Source organism: Protopterus annectens, chromosome 3.part0, assembly GCF_019279795.1.
Source record: "Protopterus annectens isolate FY-2018-M chromosome 3.part0, PAN1.0, whole genome shotgun sequence".
Lineage (NCBI taxonomy): Eukaryota > Metazoa > Chordata > Ceratodontiformes > Protopteridae > Protopterus > Protopterus annectens.
Window position 1 is genome coordinate 16,669,550 of NC_056731.1, and position 23,383 is coordinate 16,692,932.

A 23,383-nucleotide genomic window follows, 5' to 3' on the forward strand; every position below is an offset into this window, starting at 1 on the left:
TGCCAAAGAATGAAAATGCGTGGAGAGCAGCACTGGATCTTTCTTTCCTAAACCTATTTGTGATAGTGCCTAATTTCAAAATGATGTCACAACCTGTTACTTCTTCCTGTTTCATGTTTCCTGGTAACAGCAGACTTAAAAGATTCTTATTATCACATCCCTATTCACCCAGACTTCAGATTTTCTTAAGGTTTTGTGTGTATAGATCACATTATTAGTCCTCTTCCTCATGCCTTGGACTATCTACTGCACAAAGTGTGTTCACAAACATCTAGCTCAAGTTATAGATCATTGCAGGCTATAGGCTATCCATATTTTTCCATATTTAAAAAACTTGCTTAACTTTGCAGAGTCTTTCTCAAAGTATCAAGGATCCCTATCTTGGGTGAGAGATTTATTGCACTAGCTGGGATTCCAAGAGAATGTTCTAAAGTCTTTCTTGACTCCTTCACACAGGACTGTGCTCCTGTTATGTCAACTAGACACCTCAGTTCAAAGAGCTTTTCTTCCTCTGGAAAAAAAAAATCTTTATCTAGATCTATTTCTAAGATTTTCCACCCAAACGTTGGTTACTACGAGGGAATACCTCAGAATTTTGGGTATTATGTCTTCTATGACTCTCATGATACCCCTAGCAAGACTCCACATGAGAGCAATTTAGTGGCATCTGATGTCTCATTGGTCCCAGCATCAATACATGAATGCCCTTTGTCTTTTCAAATCCCATTGCTGGAGTTTGTCAAGAGAAATCATTTGGTGGAGACAACAGATATCCCCAAATTCAGGTCTTCCCTTCACCATACCTGTTCCAAAGCAGCCAGTCATAAAAGATGCCTCAGACTTTGCTTGGGGAGCAGTTTCAGGAAGGATAAAAGTTCAGGGTGTGGGGGACACCAAGAATAGAAGCAAGCACATTAATATCAATGAGATGCTTGTTCTGATCAATGCACTCAACTCTCTGAACCATCTTTGGTCCACAGGACCTCTTCAAGTAGTTACAGATAATACTACACAACTGTGGTACATCAATAATTGTAGGGAACCAAGTCATACTCTCTTGCAGACTAGCCATGTTAGCTTGGGATATAGCTTCACAGCATAATTGTTTTGCTTGGAGTTCACAAATTCCTGCTTTGAGGCTGCAACTGCTATGTCTTCCTTTCATACTGGGAACTGATTGTCACTTCCCTTTTCTCTTGATACCTCCATCTTCTCCTTGATTGGCTCTTACCGTTGATTTGTACATTGTGTTTCCTTGCTGGTATTAAACAAGAACATCTCACTCTGGTGATGGCAGGTTCATGCGCCAAAAGGCTTTAATTTTATTCCAGATCATCTCTACTAATTGCTAGCTCATTCAGTGACTCTGTCTCTTCTCTATTTCAGAACCAAAGGTGTTTACTGTTTATTTCTATATTTGATATACAAATATCATTTTCATATTAATTCTTGCTCCACTCTATTTTTTTTTTTTTACATTTTTTCAGCTTTATCCTTTTTGATCACTAATTTCTACAAGGGATACATGGAGAAAGTATACTTAATATGGGACATTGTTAGTCTCCATCAGTATTGGGCAACATGGCTGTGCTTCTCTATGGTCTCATTGGCTTTAAGCTTAGTAAGAATATATATGAAACTATATGGCATACTTAAAAAACTTTCTCAAAACTTTTTTTAAAATAAACAAAACTGCTTAATGATTTAAGGTGGGCTACAATAGTTCCTACCTTCTGTCTTTGCTCATTCAGAAGTTCTTCACTAAATTTAACCTTTCTCAAATGGCAGCTGGTGACTTCAAAGCAAGGGGTGGGGATTGTAGGAAGAAACATAACAGGGGAGTCTAACTGGAATAGTGTGGGGTTGTATTACAGCAGGTCAATAACCATTACCTGTGATCAAACAACAGATGGGATCATTGACTTTCATGTTCACACTGCCTCAGGATGTACCCACTTATTATAGCCACTTTGCTGAATATATGCTTGCATATATATATATATATATATATATATATATAGGTCCGCTTCTAAATCTTGAAATTCAAAATATTGAGTCCAAAATCTTGAAAGTTCAAAATACTGAAAACTCAAAATACTGAATTTCATAATATTGAAAAAAACACAGGATACTAACACTTACTATACTCCACCAGAAGTACATAGAGAAACAAATAAAAGACAAAGCATATTAGTTTACTCTAACTATTAGCAGGAGGGCAAGCCCCCCTGCACCCCCTGTTTGGGGGGACTGTGCCCCACATATGCCCTGCTACTTAAATATATCAACTCCGACATTGAACTTTAATACACTAAGATGAGTTATGTTGTTGTATAGCAAATCAAAAGGGAACATGACTAAGGTTACAACAGGCAGTCATGAAGCACATAATGATATGCTTGCCATTTTCTTCTGTTGAGTGCGATCTCGGAGTTGATATATTTAAGGAGCAGGGGATGTGGGGGGCTATGGGTGCAGGGGGGTTGCCCCCCTGGTTATACTTGGAATAGAGTAATATGTTTTGTTATATAGTTGTGTTGGAATATTGTAAGTGTTGGTGTACTCTGTTTTTTCAATATTATGAAAATCAGTATTTTGACTTTTCAGTATTTTGAACTTTTAAGATTTTGGACTCTATTTTGACTTTCAAGATTATGAGCTTTCAAGATTTAGAAGCGGACCCATATAATATGCTGGATATCTTTCTGCAATCACCATGGCAAGACTTAAGTGAAATGGAGCATTATACATAATACTCAATAGTGGACCCTGTTGTAATCTAGTCCCCCTATACCTCTCCAGTGCCTCTCTTCTGTTTTCCACTCATTCTAGCCACACACCATTCAGATATACTATTTCTTTCTTTCTTTCTTTCTTTCTTTCTTGTTTTTTTTCACTCTGTCTTACTTTTTAGACCCCTCATGCTTGTAGCACAGCCAAAATGGCCAACACTCTGCTGATATAAGTTTGAAGTGACTGACCTAACTAGGGATCTATGGACTACAAGGCCCCCAGTAGTCATAGGTTTCTTAATACTCTGAAGTTAATCTTTCAGCTTTATTTTCACAATGTTTTGCTCTAAGAATGCTCTGAACAAAAACATTATGAGCAAGTAAAGAAATGCAGTCTCATGTTTTCATTTGGGGAAAATAAGTTGTGTCTAAAGCAAAGTGTTGAAAATCAGCAAAATAGCATTTCCCCAATACACTGAGAAGACAATTTCTTGGAATGATATATAAATCTTATCTGGGAATCATACCTGCTTTCTTACCCCTCAAAAAAAATGAAAATAATAGTTACCTTCTGGGTATCCCTTTGGTGACAGACTTGGATGAAAGTAAAAGCACAAATGACTAGAGGCATATATTGCACATGTGAAGGTCTTGGAGGAGTAAAACAAAGAACATAGGTAAAATCTACAAAGATTCATGCTAACTCCACAAAGACGGCATCACAGTCAAAAACGTAACTAGAGAACCAAGCAATGACAACATTACTTGATGTAACACTGTGCCAACTATCAGTTACTATCACACACATCCTGCTCAGTTGCTATCACACGCATCCTGCACAGTTACCATCACACACATCCTGCGCAGTTACTATCACACACATCCTGCTCAGTTACTATCACACACATCCTGCACAGTTACTATCACACACATCCTGCACAGTTACTATCACACACATTCTGCTCAGTTACTATGATATACATCCTGCACAGTTACTATCACACACATCCTGCTCAGTTACTATGATATACATCCTGCATAGTTACTATCACACACATCCTGCACAGTTATTATCACACACATCCTGCACAATTACTGTCACACGCATCTTGCACAGTTACTACCACACACATCCTACTCAGTTACTATCACACACACACATCCTGCACAGTTACTATCACACACATCCTGCACAGTTACTATCACACACATCCTGCACAGTTACTGTCACACGCATCCTGCACAGTTACTACCACACACATCCTGCACAGTTACTATCACACACATCCTGCTCAGTTACTATCACACACATCCTGCACAGTTACTATCACACACATCCTGCACAGTTACTATCACACACATCCTGCTCAGTTATTATGATATACATCCTGCACAGTTACTATCACACACATCCTGCGCAGTTACTATCACACACATCCTGCTCAGTTGCTATGGTATACATCCTGCACAGTTACTATCACACACATCCTGCACTGTTACTATCACACACATACTGCACAGTTACTGTCACACACATCCTGCACAGTTACTATCACACACATCCTGCACAGTTACTGTCACACACATCCTGCTCAGTTACTATCACACACATCCTGCACAGTTACTATCACACACATCCTGCTCAGTTACTGTCACACACATCCTGCACAGTTACTATCACACACATCCTGCTCAGTTACTGTCACACACATCCTGCACAGTTACTGTCACACACATCCTGCTCAGTTACTATTACACACATCCTGCACAGTTACTATCACACCACAAACAGCCTTACTGCAGACTTCAAGGCATTCACATTTTTCCATATTTGGATGCTTGTCTTATATTTGCAGAATCGTTTTCAGCTTGTTATGATTCTCTAACATTTGCATGACACAATTCTTTTAAAAGGTATGTAAATGTTCGGGTAACTAACATAGCTACTGCACTCCACTGAAATGAACAGGAAATGGCAATCAACTTGAGAAACCCATCCAGAAATGGATAAGTGGAACAAATAAGATCTAGGTTGTTTGATACATTAAATATCTAAATTCTGTGGATGGAGAATTTGTTATGACTTCTGATATTACCATTTATTCCATCAAACCATAACAACCCAGACCCCTAAATGATATATTTGGTATGATACAATCTGCTGCAGCATTCATTAGTTCATTTTCAGTACTATTCAGCTTTTGTCTGAGTGGAATTTTCCATGCCAGCAGGAAACCTTTGTCTCTCATGAGCAGAATTATATTTAATATTTTGTCCAGGAAAATGTACAGCTACCTCAAATGTATTTAGCGTAACATTAAGAATGTGAAAACAACTCTCAGCCTTTAAATACCAGTACTGTATGGCGTACAACAACAGCCCTGGTACCTTATATTGCTGTATCACTTCCCACAAGGCATTTCAGTAACTCAGTCATATGCCTTCTCCAGAATGGAAGTAGACAGCATACAGAATGCCCATGTCTATACGAGTTAAAAATAGCTGATGCACTTTTAACTGTTTCACAACCAAGGATGGAATCTGCTTTGCTATTCCAAAAGGAGTGGTTCAGGTATTATATTTGAATGCAGTGTCCTTTTCAGCATATTAGCATACATTTTCCAAGTTGAAGGATTATTTTAGAGGATCCCCCCCAACACACACACACACACACACACACACACACACACACACACACACACACACACACACACACACACACTAAACAAACATGTACATAATACCTAACTATATTTATACATCTACATCTATATTAACCACTTTACTAAAGTGTAATAACCCTAAACCTAACTCCAGCCCTAACCATATTTGTAAAATAGCATTACTAGAACACAGAACATTCTAGATATCTAAATTAAGTAAAAGTAAGCTAATTAAGCAAATTAAAACCTTACTGAATCCCAAAAAAATCTATCTGTAAAAAAAAAAAAAGTGGTGAAAACAAAAGATTTCAAACAAAAGATGAAAGTCATCCACAAAAAGTCCACTGATAAAAACATGTGTATTCTAACTAATCTTCTGTTGAAACTTAATCAGTTAATGTATCCCACTAAAGTCAAAGGGAAACATAACTCTTAACATTTTAAACACTGAAAATGGATACATTTGAACAATTTAGAGAAGTGGTATGTCTTTTTTGTTGTTGGGAAAGTCACTTTATGATTGAAGGCTTTCCACTCACTATGAAAATCTTTGCCTGGTTCTGTTTTCCTAAGACTTTTGCACAAGATACTCAATATATCTCACACAACACCCCTGTGTAATCCAGGCAGAACCTTATATACATTCATATAGTAAGGATTTTCATATCAGGTATTTGTGTAATCAACACAAAGGCTTTGGCCAATTTACATTCAACAATATGGCTTCCCTACTTGATAACAGCAACATCTGATGTGCTACAGTTTGCTCATGCCTGATGTACACAATGATTTGAGTCTGGTTCAAATATTTTTCAGGCATGTCACACAGTTCACAGTGCTATGTGTCAGCTACAATATCACCTCAAGCATCTCTCTCTCTCTCTCTCTCTCTCACACACATACATCAAAAATAATTGCTTTTTTGTAAGAATTGCCTTCTGAAAGAAAGCAACCTTTAATATATTGATATTTGGCCTCTTATGTGATTCTCAGCGCTATATGGTTGTTACATTATACATGTTAGATACTTTTGTTTTACACCTAGACAAAGCAAGCTATATGCTTCACTAAAAGTGTTTGATGCTATTGCTATATTTTATAAAGCTGTGCATTTCACTGATTCATAGGTTACAGGAAAGCTTTAGGCAATCAGTCTGCTGACTGTTACTAGCCTAGACAATAGCCCATATTCAAACTTTCCCTCCATCCTTAAGAAGAGCAACACAAGACAGACTACATGTGAATTTACAGCTGCCTATACCATTATCTAGCTTTACTTTGAAGGTGCCAAGCATGCTACTCTTATTGACAATAGTAAAAATTTGTTCCAGTGAGGGGATACATTGGGATATTAATCCATTTTGCCAACATGTCTTATTTATCTGTTAATGAAGGTTGCATTCAATTAACGGTTCATTTGAGGAGCTGTTTCTCCTGTCAAGGATTAGGAGGTTCATAAGGGTTGGAGCTTTCATGGTTTTAAAAGGCTAGACACAGATCTCTATGGAGGACTCTATAACAGAGAGATGGCTGCTAGTCTGTCCTGATAACTAACATTTTTGAAGCTTTTTCTTTTTACTTAGGAATCTCTGACATTATATATAAAAATGAGTGTAATGAGATATGAGTAAAGGGGAATTAAGAATTCCTCAGATCATGTACCTTAACCATGGGGAGACAATTTTCTTAGTTATACATGGAAATGTGTTTGACCATCACAACAGCAGCATCTGTTGCCTACTACTCCTTCACTGCAGCTCTTTTTACCCAAAATAATATATATGTTCTCAGCCACTGATATTAGCTCCCTGTGTTACCAGTGCTAATGATATAGTTAAGTACCTAGCCTCCTGTGATTACGAAAAGTTGCAGAGAATAATCATTCCAAATGCTGAAACACATTTGTGACATTTACCAACTACTACTAATGTGAGGTGGGCATGGTATACATCTGACAAGGTGTTGTCCTGTCGTGGCCATGAATTAGCTAGCCTGAAATATTACTATGTGGCAGAAGGACAAGAGAAAATGTCTGCTGAATAATAGCAAAATCCTGACTTTCAGGTTAACACTGAAGTACTTTTCATAACAGTTTGTTTCATTAGACATTAACTGCATTAAGAGAAGTTAGATAATTCCTTATTAACCACTAAAATCCAATATTCTACACTAACTACTTTGAAATAAATGATTTGTTTAGTCTAAAGCACATTTTGTTAATTGATTACTAATTTGCTGAAGTAGGGAGTCACTGAAAAAATGGTGAATATGTTTTCCTGAATTAATCATTTTGATAACAGCAACAGCATCTCTACAAAAGGTGGGTATAAAGCAGATCAATTGAATATGTCAATTTCTGTTCTTCAGTTTGAAACTCCCCATTCACTTTTTACCTAGGAAGTCACAGCTACTAAGGTTTTTATTTGTGTGCTGGCATCAGTCCCAAGTTTTTGGGCTTTTATGTTTTTCTCCACAGTTTTACAATGGTGCAGTTAGTAAAGGGTCAGAGGGACTAATGTAGGAAATCAGACCATTCTGTAAAAAAAAGTTTTTTTACTGGTTTAAGTGAGCGGGAGCTTAAGGCCGCAGTGGTGCAGCAGTTAGCATTGTCGCCTAACAGAAGAGGTTCTCCAGTTTGATTCTTGGCTGGAGTGCCTTCTGTGTGGAGTCTGCATGTCCTCCCGTGGTCGAGTGAATTTAAAGACATGCAGGTAGGTGCGTGCATGTGTGGGTGTGCCTTCTGTGAAGGTTGGACTCAGGACTGGCAACTTGACACCGTAAAAATTCACTGCCAATCATTAGTGGACCGGAGTTCCGCTGTGGCGACCCCTAACCAGGAAAAGCCAAAAGACAGAGAGTAAGCGGGAGCTTAGATTGTATTATTCCATCCTATGTCTGCTTCAGTGTAGTGATTCTCAAAGAAATGTAGTGGGAGCAAACGTAACAGTACTGATGCTGGCAAGAAATTAAAAAAATGTATACCCTTCTAGTTAACATTACCCCCTCATGATAGGGGGTCTAGTCTTTTATTTTTACTTTTGCATCAATTGTAAATTCAGTGCTTCTTGTTCATAAAATGTTTTCTTTCTTTGCAGTAATCATGTTGTGCAATATGAGAATTCAAAAAGTACTTGCTGCATTACAATGCACGTCTTAATTTATATGTGCAAAACGTCAGCTGTAAGACTAAGCTGTCCAGGCTTTACAAATGCAGTCAGCAAACTAAATCCATTCTATTACTTCAGACAACTACGTATCAAAGTCTTTGTTATTCATGTATTTGTATGCACCACTTCTACCACAGACTAGCTAGCATAGCCTTACTTAATATGCTTTATTTCTATTGAAGTGTAGACAACAATTCCTCTTCAGTTTGATGATAAACACCGGAACCGTTTTTTTTTTTTCTTGCTGTACCTATTATCTCTGTATCTTGTTTTGTTTGTAAATGTTAACATTGATTCCTTGGCTTGCATAAGCTATATTAGCCTCTACTGAAAATTGTCTCTAATTCAGTTGGGCAACCTGCACAACAAAATGTTAACAAAACATGAAATGAGCAAATAAAAGCAAACAAACAACAGAATCAGAAAGCTAACAAGATAGATAAGTACGTAGATAGACAGATCGAAGGATAGAAGATTATTTGTACTTGGAACCATTGGCCAATGCTTGGATTTTTGAGCAATGAATAAATGTCATATGCAGAGTGCTATTATTGCTAAAAAGCTTTTATATGAGCACATAGCTATATTATACGATTGTGATATTTATCAATAAGTACTGCGTGCAGCATTTTACCAACTTTTTGTTTGGCTTCCAGTATTCTTCTCTCAAGGTCTGATGGTATGATCTTCCCTCTGTGGAGACAGAAGTCAAAAATATTTAATAATATATAATGTAACACACATTATTAGTCCTCTAAAAGCAACATTTTCAGGTATAAGTATATACTTATAAATCATTCAGTGAAGATAGTACCTCAAAAAACAGCATATCAAAAAAAAAAATGAAAAGCAACTGGTATCCACTAACATATACAGTATATGGTTTCGGAATATTTTCAAGTTTCTGTGATCTGGCTTCTCTACTTGTACTATAAAAGAATTTACACAAATGTGATGTGACAGAGGAAAAATATAGCTCATCACAGTAGCCCAGTGGTTATATTTCCCAATTCCAGGGTCCAAGATTCAGTCTTGACATCTGACTACTGCTTGTGTCGGATGGGCATGTCTCCCTTACATGTGTGGGTTTTTTTCCAAGGCATTCCACTCCTCAAAAAAAAAAAAAAAACATACATGCTTGTTGACTGGTTAGCACCTATTAATATCTGTATGGCATTTAACTTTGCACTTGTGGTTGTAAAGGTTTCTTAACTCACCTGTTCGCCTCTCCCACTAACCGAACAAATCAAATAAAACAAATATTTGAATGGGATGCAGTTTATGAATCATCCAAAGTCCAGAATATCTATACATTTTAGGCTGCATAACTTTTCTTAAAGCTGATGAACTACATCCCAATACACCCTCAGCTGTCCATCATTTCACACCTGGATCAAGCAATCTTTTAAGTTAGATGGCTTAGAAAACTTGCATGAATTGTAGGCAGTAGCCCATTTTGCAGACAGCCATAAGCAACGATGCATTCCGGAGATTCTGCATGTCTTTTAAATCACTGAAGCAGAAGACAAGATTAGTCTAAATCTGCAAAATGCAGGCAAATGGTAATGGATGGACAGAAGGAAAACAATACACCTTTTCATAAAATGCACATGTTGATCAGGCCTACTCTGCCTTTCTCACTTTAATTTTACTGATTCCAAACCCTGATTGTCACCTTGAGTTTTAACCTGTTTTATAAACATCCTGTGATACCTCCTTTGACCAGCTTAACCACTTGTATTCTTCTTTATTTTTCCTCTTTATCCCTCAACCTTCTTATTTTCCACACGTCCTTTGATTCTGAAGATTGTCAAAACTTTTATTCACCATCATTCACTTTGCTACCAGAAAGATCTTAAGCCTCTGCATTCTATTCATGTCATGTGAGTCTTTATTATGTCTATCCTGTGGATTTGTACTGCCTTTTTAATTCAAATATTTCTTCTACTAACCTTTATCCTGGTTATAATCTTTTTTCTTGGCTAGTAAAACCCTATGAAGTTCCATTGTATTCCTTCGGTAACTCCCAAAACATATCAACATATAGATCTCTTTCTCTCATTCTCTAAGAGTCTTATCAAACCCTTTCTCCCCTATCTTGGATCCTTTGTTTTTCCAAAATTTTCCTTCCAGCCTAAGCCATTTCTTGACCCCTCCATAGTTTTATTCATCTGGTGTTCTTTGTTGTCATTGTTTCCAAGAGTAGTCCCTTTCTCCACCCACCTCATTTCATTCGCTAGGCTTTCATTTGTCCTCTTCTATCACTGACTCCATCAGATCTCCACTTTCATTTGTTCATTTGTTCATTTGTTCCCCTCTTTTAGCAACAGGCAAAGGATCCACAGATCCATGTGCAGGCCAGAATGCAAATCTTCAAATAAGATGACTCCCCTCCCAATCCTACTTCCTTAATCCTCTCTGCAGTTTACTTCCCCCAGTTGTCTTACACCTTTTCTTAGAGATTCAGTTTTCACACACCTTTTGTAACTTCCTAATCCATATTGATACTCTGAACAAGCTCGTTGTTTTGATTATGTCATCCTCACCTATTAAAATCTTTCTGCCCTATTTTATCTATCCATGAATCATAACAAGTACCTCTTAACCTCAGCATAGTTTTCACTAATCACAATCCTCCATGTTTCTGTAGCCATTGTACATAGATAATGTGTGTTAATCACCCTGAGATGCCCTTATCTTTTAATATCTCTACAGATTTATTCATTCTCTCATTAATCTTTCTCTTCCATTTACTTAAAATCAATCTCTCCCAGCATTATAGCTACGAGGACCCATATTTTCTTCCAAAAAATGCAACTATCATAAATAATTAAGGCATAGTTTAGCTACTATAACACCCATCCATCAGTTATGTATGCCTTTCCCTTCTAGTCAAAACCTCCATGCCCAGCAAAAACAATCTTGTGAAAAGTAACCATCCTTGCTTAAAATATTTTGCATTACCATCTCCTTCTGCAGACTCCATTTAATCTCCACCACCATAGCATGACTTTACATTTTCTCAACCATTTCTAAACCTTGCACTTTCAATTACCTTGGAAATAAAATGCAATTCTAATGAAATAAAGACATGCTTAATACTGAATAAGACCAAAGCACTATCTGGGGATTCCCAGTTCCATCTTTACTAAAAATATATACATTTTCATCTAAGCCATTCCATCCATAAAATCTGTCTGACCAGTTGTAGTGGTATGAGAATAACTACCTCTTAACTAGTTACACCTTACTAATACTTTAGCATCCATCTGTGATATATACCTCACCCTCTCTGGCCCTTCATTCCCACTATAAGTCAGGGATATACCTTTAGCCCTTCTCAAAAACATGTTCATAGGATCATAGCATCATAGGACATTACTAGGCTATTGACCCAGAGGTCATTTCAAGCCTAGCCATTTCATCCCAATGTAATACCACAGATACTTTATTCAATACCCAGGACTGTATTTAGTAATGACTGCCCATGTCCAGGAGGGTTGCAGGTGCTATCCCCAGTAAGAATGCATGGTACCCCCATCCACTCATCCAGGTTCCTTTTGAACAGTGCCATAGAGGTGCTCTGCTTCTCATGAACTGGCAGCCTATTCCAAAAATGCAGCAGTCACCGGGAGACAAATCTGTCCCTCCAGCATGCCCTATTCAAGTTGCAGGCCATATTTAGGTCCCTGGAATTGGGATTTCTATTTCCATTTGCTATATGGATATGCAGCAAATTCATTAAGTTTGGGTCGGAGATTGTTCTGAAAGTCAGGCATAAGTCTCCCCTAAGAAGTCTATATAATACTGAGTATAGTGACAAGGACTTTAGTCTGTCTGTGTAAGACACGTGCTGGAGTCCCTTGATCTTCTTAGTTAGAAATCTCTTAGGTCTCTCCAATTGCTGCAGGTGCCTTGTACAGTACATGCCGAAAGGGGCATTATACTCAATTATGGGCCCGATTAGTGATGAGTATAGAGGGGTTATAACCTCATTTGCTCTAGAGGCGATGCCTTTGCTAATCAAATATGCTATGTAGAAAGCCTTGCTGACTACAGCAGACACATAGTGGTCAAGGTTAAGGTTGCAGTCTACTTCTGAACCCAATCACTTGCCACTTTGTAGGTCCGTAGGCTATTGTTGTTAATTTGATGTTTGATTCCTGCTTCATCCCAAGACTACTGTATAATACTTTAGGTGTCCAGTCACCATTTCCTGAACCAGATTATAAAACTTAATTAGAAACTCAAATTTTCTTAGAGCTAATCTTTTCAGAGATGTAGTTAAAGAGAGAGTGAGTCCAATGCTGAAGTGATAAGTTCAAGTTATTATTTGTGCATAATAATTTTTTGCTTTAATTTAATGGAGAAATATCACAAAAATATCACTAAAACTGGTAAAACCTAAAGGAAAGTCCAAGAGTATCTGTTGACTTAAAAGCAAATTGGGTGATGCAAGGAGTAAGTGAATGGGTAAGGCTACATCAAGACAGGAAACTTTGAAATCACTGATAAAGACAGAAGGTGAAATCCAGGTCTATCGTGGTACTGCCTCATGAACCAGTAACAAAAGTGGATTTATATCTTGAATTAAAGGGTGGTGCTGAATAACTTTCTGGATATCACTGTGTGTATTTCTGATGGACTATGTTTGTAATTTATATATATATATATATATATATATATATATATATATATATATATATATATCTGGGTCTACTTTGATCCATTGAAATTACACTTCTTCAAAAGTGAAATAATCGATCCCAGTTCCGCAAAAGTGCATTTCAATGAAAACGCACTTTCACGAAACTCAGTACATCAAACACAAAAAACAAAACACACACACACAAAAATAACACCAAAGCATTTATGCAGGGAGGCAAGCCTCACACCCCCGCTACTTATATATACTAACTCCAACAATGGGGAAAAAGGAATATTCCCTTATACTCACTGTACTGCGATCTATAACACCTATTCAGTGTACTGAGTTTCACGAAAGTGAATTTTCATTGAAATGCACTTTTGCAGAACTGGGATTGGTTATTTCAAGTTTGAAGATATGTAATTTTGATGAGTCAAAGTTGACCCATATATATATATATATATATATATATATATATGTGTGTGTGTGTGTGTGTGTGTGTGTGTATATATATATATATATATATATATATATATATATATATATATGTGTGTGTGTGTGTGTGTGTGTGTGTGCAGGGTTTGGCACAAAATGGCTAGAATACAGTCATGCCCTTCAGTCCAGTAGCACAAGCCTTGTCCGGAAAAGACTTCCCTCTTTCAAGGACTGGTTGGCTGGTTCTATGCTATAGTCATAACTCCATCCTCTCAAATTGAACTTGAATGTGTTAAAGTGCATTTAAAGTGCTTTTTGAAATGTGGTTTTATATGAAGAACAAATCTTTAACCTCTGCATTCCTCTCACATAATGCAATTAATTCTGAGGTTGTTATACAACTGGAGAAAGGGATCTTTTATCATATTTGATAATAACTGATTAGATCACATTTTCACACTCAGCGACCTTTTGACTCACAGCATTTGCAACATGTATATCCTGACACAAAAACTAAGCAAACATTTCTGAAATATTATGTCTAGTACTTTGAAAATCAGAAAAAACTGATTGTCCATATTTATTTTGGAAATGTGAAAAAAATGTTTGCAAATCAATTAAAATTTTAACGAACTTTTGAAAGAAGAAAACGTATTTAATTTTTGCTTATCAAACCATTAACACTATTGTGAACAATTCGCGATGTGTCAGAGGTGGCACAATACATGTTAAAATCATTGTTTTTTATCATTAAAAAGCATAGCCCCAATTCCCAGCTGCCCCAAAGTACTGACTGATTAATTGACTTACTCAAAGTGAAATAGTAGGCAAACAAAGATGAAAAAAACAACAGAGCTTTAATCCTGTGCACTAACGTCCTCACACTATACATTGCTTTACACAGAGTAAGGTGAAATGTTTATGACTACGTAAGTTCTGTCTTACAAAAATCTCAAAAGTATCATAAAATTTGCTTTAAATAAAGACAATAAAACATGATGTTCCCATCTCAGAAAGATGAAGCACTTTTAATTTACAGTTTAAGGAGAATCTTGGCTTCAATTAATGGTACTAATCGAAAAGATAATAGCAGTATGAATTTTGTGGTCTTAATATTGTGTGAGAACTGGAAAGCAGGATAGTAAGGAATGGTAGTGCAGACAGAAGGGAGGAAGGACAGAAACATAATCAACATTTCGAAATGGGGATGAAATGAATTCAATATGAGTGACCACAATGTTTTCTAACTAAACAAATCAAGGGCATAAATCAGAAAAATTATGCAGACTATTTAAAATCTTTTTCTGTTCTCGGTATCATACAGGCTACTGAGAGGTGACCTTTGTCTCATGTGTTTATCTTCAAAATACCCTGTCCTGTCAGACCTATTACATATCCACAAATCTGATGGTAGCATGAATACCCACTCAAGGGATCCCAATCTCTTTTGTCACATAAATAGAACATGTTGGAGGGATAGGATCCATCTTACGGAATACCTCTTCTATGGAGCTGTCTTTCACTCCACAAAAAGTGAAGTGCTTCTCTTATTCTATTCAAACATAATTTGCATAAATGGATGGGAAACCATACATTTACCACCTGTCTAGCCCCTATGTCATTCATGGATAGAGGCAACAAGGAAATGCCCCAACATATCCTTGTTCTTCTCATCTCTCGGGTAGTCATAAGAAAAATATAAGTACTAAAATCTACCATGGAAATGTAAGGCCCTAGGCCTTTTGATATTTACAGATCACTTACCTAGTAATTACCTATGAACTTATTGTATGATAAATAAAGCCCTATAATTTCCTGCAGCATAGCCAAATTAATATCATTAAACCTGCAGTCATTTCAAAGTAACTGATCCTTGTAGATGCATTCTCATATATTTTTTAAAAGTGGTTCATAATCCAGTACAGAGGCAATGCAAAGTGTCTGTGTTCTTTGTCAAATGTAGTCACATATTAAACAGCTACAACACACATACAAATTAGTCACATATTAAACAGATACAACGCACATACAAATGTAGTCACATATTAAACAGATACAATGTACATAAAAATGTAGTCACACATTAAACAGCTACAATGCACATACAAATCTAGTCACATATTAAACAGCTACAATGCACATACAAATGTAGTTACATATTAAGCAGCTACAACGCACATGCAAATGTAGTCAAATATTAAACAGATACAAAACACATACAAATGTAGTCACATATTAAACAGATACAATTCACATAAAAATGTAGTCACATTTTGGAGACATGTTGTTTTTAATTTTTAAAGCATTTGAACGATCGGAACCCTATGAAAGTAGTAAAAAACTTCGACGTTATAAAATATTATATTATATGCTTTACAACACTGTTATTTATGGAATTTATTTGTAAGCGTTGATCTTTAATTTTAATTTGAAATAGTATGGTTCTGAACTAATGTTACTAATGAGACTATTAATCTCATTGATTGGAAGTGCTTAGTTACCATAGAGAATAATTTTCCCGCTCAGGGTTGTATTTAATGGAAAACTTTTTTCAGTTTATTTGTAATCTGATGAAGCGTAGATGGTTCCTACGTGAAAGCGCTTATTCTTTTTTTGGATCCTAATAAAGCTATTTTGGAATTTCTTACGGGACTGGACTGAATTCTGTGATACTATTTCTTCAAGCTTCGTGGCTGGTAACTCTTGTTTCAATTTTGTGTCTTCTGCTTTGACTTGACAAGAGTTACGCTTGGTGATTTTGTTGCTTCTTTTCGTTTACTTTGAACTCACTTTGTAGCAACTTGTCACACACGATGGAAAATGCAGCAGCAATTCCTGCCAGCCGTCTGGAGCCGAGGGAAACGACGAATTTATGGAACAATATTTTATGCCAAGATCTCAACCCTTTATTGACTCTGGACTTTACTAACAACGCAGATATCACAACTTCAAATGTGGGTGAGAATTTAATTGAATTCAATACGCTTTTAAAAACTTTTACTGACGATCTGTATTTACTTCAGTGTTATGTATGGAAGAGATTGCATTTGGAAGCCTGTCAGCATTTTCAGGTTATCCCCAGAGGCATGCGGGTTTTCTGCATGCCTACTTATGGGGATTCTCATCCTGCCTTATTGAAACAGTGGCAGGACCTCAATATTGAATTAGGCTTCAATTACATAAAGCTGCTTTTACGATATTTTGCACCATTGGAAAGTGAACTGAGAAACAAAGTTAATAATACATACAGAGATATTATGGAAAGGTTTACTACTGAATTCTGTCAAAATAAGTTAAATACAGTCTGTATACAAGTTAGTGCTTACACTACCAGACTTAAAATTATTAAGCAACGAAAACTTGTTAGAGACTACAATGACTTCTCAAAAGGCCAAGTCTTTGTTTGGCCGAGATCCCATGAACAATCTGGGCCTCTACAAGAAACGCAAGATAATAGTAATCAAAACAGAACTGATCCAGCCCAACAGATCAATCCAACAGAGACAGCCAACACTAGAGTTCCATCTACTCTTTTAACTGATCTCATTCAAACCCCTTGTATAGATCGTGCTGAATCTTCTGTGGAATTGCCATATAGAATACCGAATGAAACGGTATTAATCTCAGCTAATACACCCCCACCGAATCAACAGGCATTCTTTGGTAGTCAGACATCTTCTGCTTTAGGAGCTATCCCAAAAGCGAGTACATCTACCAATCCTCCTTTTTTACCATACAAGAAGAAATTTACTTTTCAAACAAGAGGAAGGTCCGGCAGCAGAGAACGTCGGAAAAGGAAGTTCTCCAGAGACAGATTTGCGAACAGCAGGAGACCGAGACAGTGACTGACCTAGTGTTCAATTTTTCTGATCTTATACTGGATAATTATTCTACGAGTCTCCTTAACAGAGGACTAAATTTTGTCCCTGCAAAAATAGCCATTCTTACAGAAACTCTCGTAGACCTCAGAATTTTTTGTCGGAAACTCTCCTTGAAACTACTTTTTTCTCAGGGAGCGGCATCATTGAATCGACCACCTTTTAAACGACCTAGTTGTTTTATTCCGAACATGCCATCACATATTGAATGCTACTTAAAATTATGTGAAAATGACATATATTCATTTTTTCAAAATAGGCATTTATATAAAAAAAGTAGATTCTATAATTTATCCAGTAATGAAGGCAGAAGTTTGAAGCATTTAACAGACAACAGAGTTATAACAGTCAAGCCAGCAGATAAGGGGGGGGGGATAGTGTTAATGAATACGACGGACTACATTGAAAATATGTTACGTCTACTTTCTGACACTACTACTTACCAAGTGATAGAAGCAATTGATGTCTCACATACTATTCATACTATACAAGATTCCCTTTATGATCTATTGATGTGTCGACAAGTTAGCCCAGAAGTTTTTGACTATTTGTTAATAAAGAATCCCATTACACCTATAATTAAAGGATTGCCCAAGATACACAAGAATGAACTACCCATCCCCATGAGACCAATTGTCTCAGGAGAAAAATGGGCAACTTATAATATCTCTTCATTTATTGAACACATTTTAAGACCTGTAGTGGATAAATTTCCAACTATTCTAAGAGACACATATCATCTATTAGATAACATAGATGCTTTGACACTAGATATGGAAGACTCATCCTATTTACTCATTACACTTGATATAAAAAATCTGTTCACCTCCATTCCAAATGAGACAGGAATAGAGTATATCAGGGAACTTTTAGCTGTAGAAACAAACTTCAGCAATAATAGACAAATCTTGGTATGCCAATTACTAGAACTTGTCTTATACAATAACATCTTCATGTTTCAAGATAGATACTATCTACAGAGCTGGGGGTAGCCATGGGCACCCCCTGTGCTAATACTTATGCAAATCTTGTACTTTATCAATGGGAGAGATCTTTTCTCTTCAAACATGAATTGTATAAACATGTGAAGCTTTATTAACGTTTTGTCGACGATATATTTATCGTCTGGCAAGGAACACAAGAAACTTTTGAACAGCTATTAACTCATCTTGAAACAACCACTAGCTTTTTGAAATTTACTAAGGAAATTTCAAGAGTGAAGATTGACTTCCTTGATATTACTCTTAGTCTCAAGGACAATGGCATGATAGTAACACCTCTTTATAGAAAATCAGTTTGGAAAAATAGCCTCCTTGTATATGACAGCATGCACCCTAGATATATATTTTATGGTATACTAAAGAGTCAATTCATTAGAATCTCAAAATTATGTAGAGAATCATATATTCTATCTCATGAAGCAGATTCCTTAGAAAAACTATTTCTAGAAAGAGGCTATCCAATGGCAATGATAAAGAGAGTGAGACGAAGTATTATAGGAGACATAGAACTAAATTCTTCCAAATCTCCTAAAAAGGATGATATTAATAGAACCTTACATGATGAAAGATCTATGTACTATACACTGTCATCTGATAATAGAGTAAGGTTCACTATAAAATACACTAGTGATATTACTCACCTAAGAAAAATTTTTACTCAAAATTGGAATATCCTTACTATAGATAGTCGGACAAAAGAACTGGTAGGTGATAGACCCAGTTTTCTTTATAAAAACAGTCAAAATCTAAAGCAAATTTTATGTAACGATTCCTATACGGTTGTTAATTCAGCTGTTGACATGTTTAACAAACTAGGGACTTTCCCCTGCAACCATTGTAATAGATGTCAATACATCATTAAGATCCAGTCATATAAACATCCTAATAATAGTTTCACATTTGTTCCTACTTTCTATGCTACATGTAATACTATGAATTTGATATACCTTGCTACCTGTGAGTTATGTCAAGCATTTTATGTAGGACTCATGAAGAGGAAGTTGCAAGAAAGGATATATAATCACTTATATGATATAAATAGAAATGTGGAGACAAATGCTTTAGATAGGCACATTCAGGAATTCCCCACTCATCATTTTTCTTTTAGGGTATTACAAGTAATAAGAAAAAATCCAAGAGGTGGAGACCATCAGAATAACCTCTCGGTTATAGAACTAAATTGGATTTTAAGGCTAGCGGCCCACCAAAATCCGGGCCTCAACCAAGCCATATCCATTAAACCCATATTAATACAAAAATCTTGAATAGATGTATTGTTTGCAATGTTCCTATACATTTCCGAGAATAGTTAGTATACATATACATATACATGTACGTCCCCCATGTAATTCATGTTGTCTCCCACCTGTGTGCCCCCATGCATGTATATATCTTTATGTAAAGTTTTTTGATACAATAGATACTATTAATGATATTAACATACACATGTCTCAAAATTTTCTATTTATTATATAATTATAATTCGTTCTGAGTAGTTCTTTGGTATTTTGAATATACCCAAATGATTTTATTCGCACATTGTAATATGCCTTGTTTTATAAATAGTTTTAAAAAATCGGCCAGAACACTACAAGTTATAGACCTCATGCAGGATCACAGACATATATGACATTAAAAATTGTTTTGTTTTGCTGCATTTGATTCTCATATTGATAGGTCCACATTTAAATAAGTTCGTCGTTGTGATTTTCACTGTATTTTAACAATACCTATTATGGCAGCTTTGATATAAACTTGGTTAGTTTTTAGGACTCAGTGGGTTATGTCTTCAACTATGTTTGTATCTTTTTAGATGATACATTGTAAACAATTTTAGATACTAATATTAGTGCATATATTTTTAAGCATGACCTTTAGAATGCAGACACATGCATATATATAAGTTTTTAGTTTTTTAGTCTTTTAGTGTTGAATTTGTGTATGATCTGTTATTTGTCAGCTAGTTGTAAAGGTTTCATGTGTTCTTTAAGTTACTTTATATTATATTATGTTCTTCAGATTTCGCTGGTCTATGAGATGATGTTTATTATATGGACGTCATGGTGTTATGACGCTTCCGAATATTCAGCGAACTACAGAAAAGAACTATATACTAACAAAAGAAAACTAGTTACTTTATTGTGACTTCATATGACTAGTGACAGTCTTTATTTGCTTCTAAACCTTTTAATATCTAGGATAGGCTAAGCTGGTTGCCACTGGTTCTTTTTCTTGGTATATATGCACGCAATTTATTTGGAGACATGTTGCTTTTAAAATTTTTAAAATTTTTAAAGCATTTGAATGATCGGAACCTTATGAAAGTAGTAAAAAACTTCGACGTTATAAAACATTATATTATATGCTTTACAACACTGTTATCTATGGAATTTATTTGTAAGCGTTGATCTTTAATTTTAATTTGAAATAGTATGGTTCTGAACTAATGTTACTAATGAGACTATTAATCTTATTGATTGGAAGTGCTTAGTTACCATAGAGAATAATTTTCCCGCTCAGGGTTGTATTTAATGGAAAACTTTTTTCAGTTTATTTGTAATCTGATGAAGCGTAGATGGTTCCTACGTGAAAGCGCTTATTCTTTTTTTGATCCTAATAAAGCTATTTTGGAATTTCTTATGGGAATGGACTGAATTCTGTGATACTATTTCTTCAAGCTTCGTGGCTGGTAACTCTTGTTTCGATTTTGTGTCTTCTGCTTTGACTTGACAAGAGTTACGCTTGGTGATTTTGTTGCTTCTTTTCATTTACTTTGAACTCACTTTGTAGCAACTTGTCACACACGATGGAAAATGCAGCAGCAATTCCTGCCAGCAGTCTGGAGCCGAGGGAAATGACGAATTTATGGAACAATATTTTATGCCAAGATCTCAACCCTTTATTGACTCTGGACTTTACTAACAACACAGATATCACAACTTCAAATGTGGGTGAGAATTTAATTGAATTCAATACGCTTTTAAAAACTTTTACTGACGATCTGTATTTACTTCTGCGTTATGTGTGGCAGAGATTGCATTTGGAAGCCTGTCAGCATTTTCAGGTTATCCCCAGAGGCATGCGGGTTTTCTGCATGCCTACTTATGGGGATTCTCATCCTGCCTTATTGAAACAGTGGCAGGACCTCAATATTGAATTAGGCTTCAATTACATAAAGCTGCTTTTACGATATTTTGCACCATTGGAAAGTGAACTGAGAAACAAATTTAATAATACATACAGAGATATTATGGAAAGGTTTACTACTGAATTCTGTCAAAATAAGTTAAATACAGCGTGTATACAAGTTAGTGCTTACACTACCAGACTTAAAATTATTAAGCAACGAAAACTTGTTAGAGACTACAATGACTTCTCAAAAGGCCAAGTCTTTGTTTGGCCGAGATCCCATGAACAATCTGGGCCTCTACAAGAAACGCAAGGTAATAGTAATCAAAACAGAACTGATCCAGCCCAACAGATCAATCCAACAAAGACAGCCAACACTAGAGTTCCATCTACTCTTTTAACTGATCTCATTCAAACCCCTTGTATAGATCATGCTGAATCTTCTGTGGAATTGCCATATAGAATACCGAATGAAACGGTATTAATCTCAGCTAATACACCCCCACCGAATCAACAGGCATTCTTTGGTGGTCAGACATCTTCTGCTTTAGGAGCGATCCCAAAAGCGAGTACATCTACCAATCCTCCTTTTTTACCATACAAGAAGAAATTTACTTTTCAAACAAGAGGAAGGTCCGACAGCAGAGAACGTCAGAAAAGGAAGTTCTCTGGAGACAGATTTGCGAACAGCAGGAGACCGAGACAGTGACTGACCTAGTGTTCAATTTTTCTGATCTTATACTGGATAATTATTCTACGAGTCTCCTTAACAGAGGACTAAATTTTGTCCCTGCAAAAATAGCCATTCTTACAGAAACTCTCGTAGACCTCAGACTTTTTTGTCGGAAACTCTCCTTGAAACTACTTTTTTCTCAGGGAGCGGCATCATTGAATTGACCACCTTTTAAACGACCTAGTTGTTTTATTCCGAACATGCCATCACATATTGAATGCTACTTAAAATTATGTGAAAATGACATATATTCATTTTTTCAAAATAGGCATTTATATAAAAAAAGTAGATTCTATAATTTATCCAGTAATGAAGGCAGAAGTTTGAAGCATTTAACAGATAACAGAGTTATAACAGTCAAGCCAGCAAATAAGGGGGGGGGGGGGATAGTGTTAATGAATACGACGGACTACATTGAAAATATGTTACGTCTACTTTCTGACACTACTACTTACCAAGTGATAGAAGCAATTGATGTCTCACATACTATTCATACTATACAAGATTCCCTTTATGATCTACTGATGTGTCAACAAGTTAGCCCAGAAGTTTTTGACTATTTGTTAATAAAGAATCCCATTACACCTATAATTAAAGGATTGCCCAAGATACACAAGAATGAACTACCCATCCCCATGAGACCAATTGTCTCAGGAGAAAAATGGGCAACTTATAATATCTCTTCATTTATTGAACACATTTTAAGACCTGTAGTGGATAAATTTCCAACTATTCTAAGAGACACATATCATCTATTAGATAACATAGATGCTTTGACACTAGATATGGAAGACTCATCCTATTTACTCATTACACTTGATATAAAAAATCTGTTCACCTCCATTCCAAATGAGACAGGAATAGAGTATATCAGGGAACTTTTAGCTGTAGAAACAAACTTCAGCAATAATAGACAAATCTTGGTATGCCAATTACTAGAACTTGTCTTATACAATAACATCTTCATGTTTCAAGATAGATACTATCTACAGAGCTG

General features: G+C 36.0%; 1 protein-coding gene across 1 annotated transcript in view; it reads right to left on the bottom strand.

Annotated features, from left to right (window-relative positions):
* The window catches only part of GAD2 (glutamate decarboxylase 2), a 747,960-nt gene that overhangs the window by 347,139 nt on the left and 377,438 nt on the right, over nucleotides 1–23,383 (bottom strand). The window contains exon 9 of the mRNA XM_044066149.1: nucleotides 9,201–9,255. Within this exon, the coding sequence (XP_043922084.1) occupies nucleotides 9,201–9,255 (55 nt within the window). The remainder of the gene's footprint in view (nucleotides 1–9,200; nucleotides 9,256–23,383) is intronic.